Below are 11003 nucleotides of genomic sequence, written 5' to 3' on the forward strand. Positions count from 1 at the left end.
CTTGCCAAACATTCCCTAAGGCCCCGTTTGGGGACTTACTTTTTTAGCCAAAAAGTCAAAAAGTTACATTTTTAGCCAAAAAGTCAACAATTCATATCAAAAGTTAAAGATTCCCTTTTCTCTCTATTTTTTGCACATCTTTTCGTAATTAGCCAAAAAGTCATCCCAAATATATAAATTTTTTTTACCTATTTTTTTAGCCAAATAAGCAAAAGTTACTAAATTAGTCTGTTCCCAAACGAGGCCTAAGTATACACACAATAGTCATTGATCATTTCCTAACTACCTAACAAAAATGAGTCAACATGCGTCACGTGTTAAATTATTAGTTACGTAATTAGTTTGAAGTACATAAACAATATCAGATAACACTTTTATTACAAAATATATAACTTCTATAATAAAAAGTATAACTTTTTCTTCTTACAAAAAATAACATTTTGCTTGTCAGAAAAAAAAAAAAAAAATTGTAAACTTTTATCACAAAAAACAACAAAACTGGTTATTCATAATTCTAGAGATGGATATTATAATTTCACCATTCATATAACTTTTATCATAAAAACCATAATTTTCATTAAAAAAATTCATAACTTTTATCACAAAAATCTTATTTTTATTCGACAATCGCCCATCATAGCATTTTTCAAAATAATTACACAATTAAAAAAAAAGAAAAAAAAAAAAATCCACTGCCCACTCCAATAGCTACAAAGGCCCTTCCAACAAATTACGCATCACCAAACAATGATCTCTCCACCAAAATCTTTGTTTCTCAGGTCCATTTCCCTCCAATTCCTTTCAAAACCGTTTCATTTCTCAACTACCACTTCACGCATCACCAGACTCACCAAGCAAGAATGTATACATCATCTCAAAGCCTGCAGATCCATTCAAGAACTGAAACAAATCCAATCCCAGGTCTTCAGGGTTGGTCTCCATCAAAACCCAGACGCCCTTAACAAGCTCATGGTCTTCTGCACAGACCCATCTCTTGGAAACTTACGCTACGCAGAAAGAATCTTTAATTTCATTGAAGACCCATCTTTGTTTGTCTGCAATGTGATGATCAAGGCCTTTGTAAAGAATGGTTGCTTCAGGAGAGCTATTTTGCTTTTTGATCAGTTGAGAGTAGAGGGTTTGTGGCCTGATAATTTCACTTATCCCTTTGTTTGTAAGGCGATTGGGTGTTTGAAGGAAGTTTTGGTAGGTGAAAAGGTTCATGGGTTTGCTGTGAAGTGTGGGATTGAGTTTGATTGTTATGTCTGCAACTCGTTGATGGACATGTATGCTGAACTGGGTTATGTTGAGAATTTGAAGAAGGTGTTTGATGAAATGCCCCAGAGAGATGTGGTTTCTTGGAATGTTCTGATTTCTGGGTATGTCAGGTGTAGCCAATTCGAGGATGCTATTAATGTTTTCCGGCGTATGCAACAGGAAAGTGGTGCGAAGCCCAATGAAGCTACTGTTGTAAGTACTCTTTCGGCTTGTACAGCATTAAAAAATTTGGAACTTGGTAAAGAAATTCACTATTATGTTGTTAATGAACTTGGATTCACCATTATAATTAGCAATGCCTTGTTGGATATGTACTCCAAGTGTGGTTGTTTGAGTACTGCCCGACAAATTTTTGATGCAATGCCTATAAAAAATGTGATCTGTTGGACTAGTATGGTATCTGGGTATGTGAACATTGGTCAATTGGATGAAGCTAGAGATTTGTTTGAGAGAAGTCCAGTAAGGGATATTGTTCTTTGGACGGCTATGATTAACGGGTATGTGCAGTTTAACCGCGTTGATGAGGCAATTACCTTGTTTCGGGAGATGCAAATCGAATGGATTAAGCCAGATAAGTTCACGGTGGTTGCTCTCCTCACGGGTTGTGCTCAGTTGGGAGCTTTGGAACATGGGAAATGGATCCATGGATACATTGACGAAAACAGAATAACAGTTGATGCAGTTGTTGGTACAGCTCTTATTGATATGTATGCCAAATGTGGGTGCATAGATAAATCCCTAGAGATTTTTCATGGGTTGAGAGAGAAAGATACAGCGTCATGGACTTCAATCATTTGTGGGCTTGCCATGAATGGGCACAGCAGCAAAGCTCTGGATTTGTTCACAGAAATGAAACAAGCAGGGTTTAGACCTGATGATATCACCTTCATCGGTGTTTTCAGTGCTTGTAGTCATGGAGGACTAGTAGAGGAAGGCCGCACATACTTTAATTCGATGAGAAAAACATATCAGATCGAACCAAAGTTAGAACACTATGGGTGTCTGATTGACCTCCTTGGTCGTGCTGGTCAACTTGATGAAGCAGAGGAATTGATTGAAAATATACCAAAAGAAAGTGATGAAATTGTAGTCCCACTTTATAGTGCTTTGCTCAGTGCTTGCAGAATCTATGGCAATGTTGATATGGGTGAACGTGTGGCTAGACGACTTGTAGAAATTGAATATAGTGATTCTGGCACTCATACTCTTTTGGCCAATATCTATGCATCCACTGACAGGTGGGAAGATGTAACGAAAGTGAGAAGGAAAATGAAAGCTCTCGGCATCAAGAAAGCGCCTGGGTGTAGTTCAATTGAAGTTAATGGTAATGTTCACGAGTTCTTAGTCGGAGATGCATCTCACCCAAAGATGAAAGAAGTTTATTCCATGTTGGATAGCATCACTAAACCATTGTCAGGCTTAGAAGAAATTGAAATGGAACAAGCTAACCCAGTTGCAGAAATTTCATGACTGAAGCCATATTTTCGCAAATCCAAAGAGTGCTTTTTTATATAATGCCTTGGTGTTAGCAGCACTGTTTATTTTTAACAAGACATAAAACGATTTGAGAATTGACATTGAGGCGAGTGTTATGAAGATGTTGATCTGAAAGGTGCATGACAGATGCTCAAGAGAGTTCCAGCTATTTGGTGAGCACGACAATGAATTACAGTGCATTCCAAAGGATTCACCGACAAACGTACCAGAAGGCATGTCAATTTGACTTGCTAACTTAACACGGTTAAACCTGGTTAGCTGATGTAATATACAATTCACTGTGATAATTTCACACAATTCATTGAAGTGCTTTGCAGAAATTACAAAAAGAAAATGTCATGGATTTAATGCTGAAACCTGAAGGACATGTTTATGAACTCTGCATCCATTATGCCTTACTAGTCATGGATTTTTTGCCTCAAACAGGATGAATTTCAAGATTTGTATCTTGTAAATGTCACAGAGATTTATGTTCTGTAAGTAATTTGAATAGAAAACGAATCTTTTATATCAGTTAAGTAAGCTTTGTATATCAGAAAATCTAACAATTCTATAAAAAATTAAATTGATTGCTATTGTGATGCATAAAATCCTTTTTATGATGTGTGCATACTTGACGCTTTATAGTGCTTATTACCACACAATCAAACCTATAATCCACCTAGATACAAGCATGTAGGAACCAAGTTTGGTGGCAGGCCTTGTTAGTTGGAGCTGGGTGGAATAGGTCAAATGATTTCTCAATCTGCTTGGAAGTGGAAAGTCCAATATCTTTTAGATTTATGCAATTTGAGGTGGAAAGTTTCTTGGATCTCTTGCAACCCTTAGGATACCAAACAATTATTTTAACTGTGACATGAACAAAAGGGTAATACCTAATCGGATATATGGTTTTCCGATGAAAAGGAATGTATTCTATTATTTTCACATAGTATTTAAATAAAGTTGATCTTGTGAAGTGGAGCAATCACTAATGTACTAAAATCTTAAAATGACCTTATGATATTATACTAAGCAAGCATTAAAAAACAATTGATAGTTGATCAATTTGAATAACCAAGTCAAGCCAAGCATTGTCTCCTAATTAATTAGAGTTAGCTATATTAATTCTTTTATGTCATTCCGCTTTGCCAAGAGCTATATATAGTCAAGTTGTCCCATTGAATGTCATGGTAAATAGTTATAACTTATTTTAAAGGAACACAATGGAATCATGCACTCCCCCTCTCTATATCAACAAGAAAAAACCAAACTATCTTGACAGAAGGAATCCAATTTAAAGAGATCGAAGTTAGCTTCTTCATGTACCACTATAAAAAATAAAAAATAAAAAGAAATAAAGAAATAGCATAATCATGTAATAGCTTAGGGAATTGTGAAAACCCTTGGCTGTGGTCAATGAGTTGTAGAACAGATTGGCAAGAACAGAAAATAAGAATCTCCATGGGATAGACCACACCTCAAAATTACTTCTTTTAGTCTGTCACTGTGAACAATTAGGATCATACATTTGTTGCATTCTTTTCTCTGATTTAAGTGCTTCTGGCTTTGTTTAAGCTACTTCAGGAAGCGTTAACATTTGCAGCAGCTAATATCTGACGTTGCTGCACGACAGTAACAAGATTTCCTAGTCATGGTGACAATGTGATAAAACCAGACAACAGAGGTGGGGCCTATTGCAACATCGGCAGAGAATTCTACTGACATTTGGAGGTAAAAATGGCATGAAAGCTAGTATTGCTGCTATTTTCAGTTGTGGCTTTGCCTGATGACTGCAGGAGGGGAACCATGGTGAACATGTTATTCAGTAAATGTTCTTCATGTTGAAAATCTAGTGATGAACTCACCATATTAGCTTGAGTAATGATATATACAAACAGAATATTTGCACATAACTTTTATATAGAAAGATATAACTTCTTGTGATATCCCTTCATTTCAAATAGGAAAATGATACGCAAGTCTACCTTTTTAGACCCATTTTCTAGATTCAATAATGTGTAAGTGATATGATTGGTTAATGTTGAGAAGATACGAGAGAGTGTTAGCCTAGATATCATAATTGATTACCACGTCATTGAACTTACAAATTCGGTCTAATTTTTAGACCTGTACAGCTTCACTATTTTGACTCCTAATTTCAAAAAGCTACCATCACTTCACTGTGAATGAGGTTTTATTATGTTCCTAAATCATTTTCCTGTTAGTTTTTGGGTAGGTACTAAAGTAGCCCCATTCTTCTTATTGGGCTTAGGTCCAATTACAGAACCATTGGACCAAGTCCAGCCAATGAAACAATGGCTACTACAAGGGGTGATTCTATTTCCATCCAAAAAATTATTTAGTATGACAAATTTCTTAGTAATTCTTATTAAATTATTTAGAGTTATAATTTATTCTCAATACACCTTGTATTTTTTTACAAATAAATTCATAATTTGTGGTATACCCAACTCTATTGGTTTGTACTTTAGAACGGTTGAATTCGGAGGGGTTGTACCTTTTGGAGTTCAAGAAAAGCATCCTGGATGAATTTAATCATTTGGGAAATTAGAATTCCAATGACCAAACACCATGTGCTTGGAAGGGTGTGAATAATTGGATTATAATAATCCTTGTTGAGTGGAATTCGATGAACTTTTCTAGGATTCTAAGCCTAAGTATTTGCAGTTTGGTCAATCTTAACAATCTTGATGTTTCTTACAATGGATTCACAGGAAATATTCCCAAGGACATTGGAAATTGCTCGAGGTTAGAAAGTCTTTATTTGAACAATACTGAGAATATGGAAATTTGCTTTGTATCAGAACAATCTCATTGGTAAAATTCCTACTGAGATTGGGAACAACAAGATTTTGAAGAAGCTATACTTGTACATGAACGAGTTGATGATAATGGTAAGTTTTGGTGGGGTGAATTGAAATTTTAGAGTAAAGAAGATGATGAAGAGAAAATAATTAAAATTAAGAAAGAAGATGACGAAATTTGAATATGAAAAACAAAAATGTTTAAGATCCCATTTTTTTTCCACCCCCTCTCTCATTGGTTGGATTTTCTTTTTTCTTTTTTTTTTTTTTGTTTGTTTCCCTTGTCCTCCAATCACCACCTGCCAGTGGAGGTGGTGGGTGTGGTAATTAGAGGGGGTCTCCATCACTCCTCTATGAAAAATATGTATAACTGATTAGGGTCTAAGGTGTATCATGATAAAAAAAAAAATTATATTTTATATTAAGACTTAATATATATAGTCTTTATTAATATATTTATATTAAAATATAATAAAAATTAAAATTTTAATTGAACATTTAAGTTACTATTTGAGTGCAAATATAATCACTCCTACTACAAGGGTGACTTTCGTCTTTATGAGAAGATTAGGTCACGGTGAAGAGTGTCAACACACAAGTGGCTAGTCTCTTAGGTCTCGTATGAGAACAGATTTTTTTAGTAATTTTTTGACTAAAATGTAATGTAAAAAAAATTAATATATTTGGAATGATTTTTTAGCTTTTTACGAAAAAGATGTGTAAAAAGTAGAGAGAAAAAAGAATCTTGACTTTTTGATATAAGTTGTTGATTTTTTAGTTTTTTTTAATAATTTTTTGACTTTTTGACTAAAAGAACACTTGCCAAAGGAGGCCTAATCTCAGATTCTATGAAATTCTTTAATTTTTGATTCCCTCTTTTCTTCTATTTTTGAAGTGGGTGTAGCCCAATACACTGTCAATAAAACATTTATAAATCAATTTACGTTTTATATATATATATATATATATTAATACACTTTTATGTGCTTTATCGAGAATAATGACAATTCTTTTAATATTAGTATTTTTGTTTGTGGTATTGCCTTGTCCCCATTAGAGCACTTTACTCACAAAGTTGACTCATGCCTATTATTTTTCTCATAAAAATATATCTTAACCGACAACCAACCATCCTCCAAAAAGGATATATATAACAAATGCAAATGCAATCACATGCCACTAACAAAAATATTGTTTATTCAAAATAAAGTAGCTTTATTAGCGAAACAATTATCAAAACACATGACTTGCATTATGCCATGGGTTACATGATGATTTATGAAGATGACATAAGGTTCATAGTTCATTATACATGTATCAATTCCTTCCTACCATTATAAAGTGTTTGTCATCATGTGTAGTTCCTTCACGAAAAAGGGATAAAGGGATAATTACATCTTGAAATTTTGAAAAAATAATTATATATTTATGTATATATAAAAAAATTATATATAAAAGCCGCTCGGATCTCAAGTTCGGGGTTGTTAACAACTCCGTCGGTCCCAAGCCCTGGTTAAGGAGGAGGGTTGTGTGTTAGGTAGCCAACAGCCAACATGTAAAAAAGTCTCAGATCCCTTATGATATATATAAAAAAATTATAATTATAATTATTAATATTTATAATTTTTTTTATTAATTTGTAATTATTTTTTTAAAATTTTACTGATTTGATATTTCTACTAAGAAAAATGGTCTTATAATTAAGAACAATATGTGCATATCCCAAAATTATTTGGTATCGATGCGGATATCATGTGGTCCATATCACACACAAATCACCAAATATCATATTTTTTTACTATTTTCACAATTTTCAATATAAAATCGTAAGTTCCATTCTTTTTACCAATTACAATGGGATATCAATTGGCCCGTATCCATTTTTAAAGATGTAAATTATTGCATTATCATTTCACATACAAGAAAATATTTATTGCAAAACTAGTAGAATATTAAAATTTCAAATTCGTCTTCTTGAACATCGTTTTCTGATAGAAGCATTAGCTTACCATAGATCCATTAATATATAGCCAAAAAAATCTTACTTTAGCCTATAAGAAGCTTGGCTTCATTACCCACCCAAAAAGAAAAACAAAAAGCTTGGCTTCTTGAAAAAAAACCCATGAACAGGGTTAGAAGCCAGCTTTTGAAGTTCTCTTTATCAAGAACGAGATAGTTTAACAACCATAACTCATGCAGCCGGAGCATAATCGCCATCGCCATCGTCGTCATCGTCTCCCTCTGTGCATGCTACCGGGGCATAATCATATTCATCATCGCCATTGTCATCTCCATCAGGATGTTTCTTGTGCCATGACACAATGGCCTTGGAAATGGGAGACATTTTCTCGAGAAAATTTGGAGAAAGGAAACGAAAGGAAAGTGGGACTAGTGTTGTCTTGAGAGCTAGCTTGGTTTGGATTGAGCATGGTTGGGAGGTGAGAAACCACTGCTTATATAAAGTGGAGGGAAGGTGTTAGACTCGTTTTGGCACAAGTTAGCCACGTGAGAAGTGTGGAGTGATGTTCCGAGGGTGTGTGAGGCCCAACGCTGGCACCATGTGGCGCCATGTGGTTCAGCCACCTAGGAAATTCAAGTGACAGTTCAGCATACACGTTGGTGAACCTATAGATGATAACATTTAGTACATACTTTGGTCGATGCGGGTCAGAGACAAAGTGTGGAATTTTTGTGCAGTTGGTTGAATATGAAGACTCAAAAAGGTAGAATATGTGAGGTACATTATCTTCTAGCAATTGATTGTTACTAATACCATTTTTACGTTGACGTATTGCCAACTCAACTTGGCTTTGAAAGGGCAAGTCACATTAACAACTCTCATAGATGTAAGGTTAATTTTATTTACAATTATTTACGTTAGTACACATTGTTAATAGAGAAAATTTGTGATAAATTCAATTTAGATAGTGTCTAAGGTGTTAGGCTTAGAGAATAATTTTTATTAGTGAAAGGTACACTTTTTGTGAAATAGTTTCATAAAAAATCCTTTTGTTAGTTTTGAAAGACATTTTGTTTTTAATTTTAGCCTTTAATTAATTTATTTGTCGACCTTCGTTGACTATTTGTTCAAATTATTTGTTATCTGTTGAAATTTTTATTTGTTCAAATTTATGTCTATCTGTTCAAATTTATGTCTATCTGTTCAAATTTTTTGACTATCTATTCATTTTTTTCCTTTTGTCTGTCCACATTTTATTATTTATTCAAAATTTTCATTTATTTATTTAAATCTATCTATTGAAAATCTAACAACAACAAAACAACATCTATCTGTTGAAAATCTAACAACAACAACAAATCTATCTGTTAAAAATCTTTCTCTCTTCCTACTATCTATCTGTTCAACTTCAACGACGTCTTTCTTCGCCGCAAAACCTAATTCTTTTGGTTCAAATTCACACCCACTACTGTAATATCGCCAAGGGATACCCGCGCACATTGACAGTTCGGACCTTCGATTTTTTTGATCTAGTCTCACGAGTGCAACGTGAAACGTAGATGGGAGTTCACATTTGGAAACTTTAGAAAATCCATTTTTATTGCAAAAATATATGCTAGAAATGGACTGTGTCATCAGATCTCAGAATCGCTACGTAATATTTATTTTTGGAGAATTAGAAAACCAGTGACTTGTACTAAGGCCATTGTTCGTTGTTACCACGGATGCTTGGCTCGGAACCTTAGGTATGGGAGGAGAAGGTCATTAATTGAGCACCTCCGCTCACCCGATCAAAAGATTGGCCTTTACTGACCATGATACAATTTTTATTAACTTTATGTGTTCATATTTTGATTATTAGTAAATCCTAAGATTTACTATGTGAAGTAAACAAGTATAGACTATGTCGCCCAACTTAGAGCAATTTGATTTCATTGTTTTGAAAATATTTTGAATAGTGCAATCATGAAAATCAATTTTTTTCCAAATTAAATAGCACAACTTTCACTCACTAGTATTCATAGAGGTATATCAAATAAGCACATAACCACATGGTATGATGCTAAACATAGTAAGAAAATCACACACAGACGGGATGCTAAAATATGAAACTTACATATTTATTATCGTACCGGAAATAGGTTCAAAAAATAAAGTTAGTAAAAATGCATGATCCTATATACAAGATCCTAATGCAATTCACTCATGAAACGAAATTACAAATTTAGCTTCTAAACTATATGACATGTGAATCATCTCAAAACACGAGGTAGAGTACAAAATCACATAAAAATCAATTAAACTCATAGATGCAAATTTAGCCAAATCTAAGGCATGAAATATCGATACAAAACATGGATACGATGACAAGACAATATATAATGCATATTTACAGATAAGGAAATAAAGTAAAAGAACATGATAGAAAGAAGTGAGGCGGAGAATTATTACATCACTTGAATATTACATATCCAAATAAGGAAGGAGAGGAATAAAAAAAAAACAAACAAATATTATAACAAAATATATCCTCACAAATCTCTCAAAATACAACAAAAAAAGAAGAAGATAAGGATGCCTTGGGAATCGCCGGAAATCATTCTGCTCGACGCCGAAAAACATGCTCAGTTCTACCCTAGAAGAAGTTGGCTGGCCAGCCAAAAAAGTAGTTGAAGTTGGTTGGCCAGCCAACTAATTTTGGTAAAAACTCTGTTTTTTTTTCCTCCTCTTTTTAACACCAAAGAAAGAACAAATAAGGGATATATGGTTGGCTCAACTAACTACTTCCAGTTAGATTACAACATGTTTACAACATGAAATCAAAGCAAGAAAAGCAATAAAAGAAAGGAAATGCAATAAATACAAGAAAATGAAAAGTGTGCAAAATTTACCTTTCAAGTAAAGGATTTGATTTCTAAATTTTTTTTTGATCACCCTCAAGTTTAGGAAGTGTGTTTTCAATTCTCAGTTTCAAAATTTGAAATTGTTGTTAGAATGGTGTTTTTTGGTATATAACAATGTTTGTTTGGGGGGGGGGAGGGAGAGAGTTACAACTCTCTATTTTTCACAATTTCAAAGAACACTCACTCTCTTTTGGATTAAGGCTATTGAATATGGTTGTAATGGAATTTCTAGGCTTGGTTTGATATATGGAAAGATGGTATATCAGTATATACAAACTTATAGAAGTTTTTGGCTCAAAGTTTTCTTTTATCTCTTTTCTCTCTGACTCTTTCTTAATTCAATTCTCTTCTCTTCATTCTTCTTGATACATTCTGAACCTCTCTATCTTTATAAGTAATCAGAGAGGATTGATAAGTCAAGGAGGTGGGAGACAAGGTGGAGGGACAAAGTTGATGGGTGGTTGAAAGAAATTCAACTTCATGGAAGAGGACAAACCTCCTTTTGACAATGGAGGCCAAATGGAGATAATGCAGGGTGATGGAGGGTGTATCTCATGT

General features: G+C 33.8%; 1 protein-coding gene across 1 annotated transcript; it reads left to right on the forward strand.

The window, feature by feature from the left end:
• The first annotated feature begins 557 nt into the window (after positions 1-557).
• LOC114280675 (Pentatricopeptide repeat (PPR-like) superfamily protein) lies at positions 558-8011 on the forward strand. The gene has a single exon (XM_028223046.2). It carries the CDS (start codon positions 748-750, stop codon positions 2746-2748), a length of 2001 nt encoding a protein of 666 aa, XP_028078847.2. The 5' UTR covers positions 558-747; the 3' UTR covers positions 2749-8011.
• Positions 8012-11003: the final 2992 nt, after the last annotated feature.

The sequence above is a fragment of the Camellia sinensis genome, chromosome 13 (genome assembly GCF_055761805.1).
Source record: "Camellia sinensis isolate YWXY chromosome 13, ASM5576180v1, whole genome shotgun sequence".
Classification (NCBI taxonomy): Eukaryota; Viridiplantae; Streptophyta; class Magnoliopsida; order Ericales; family Theaceae; genus Camellia; species Camellia sinensis.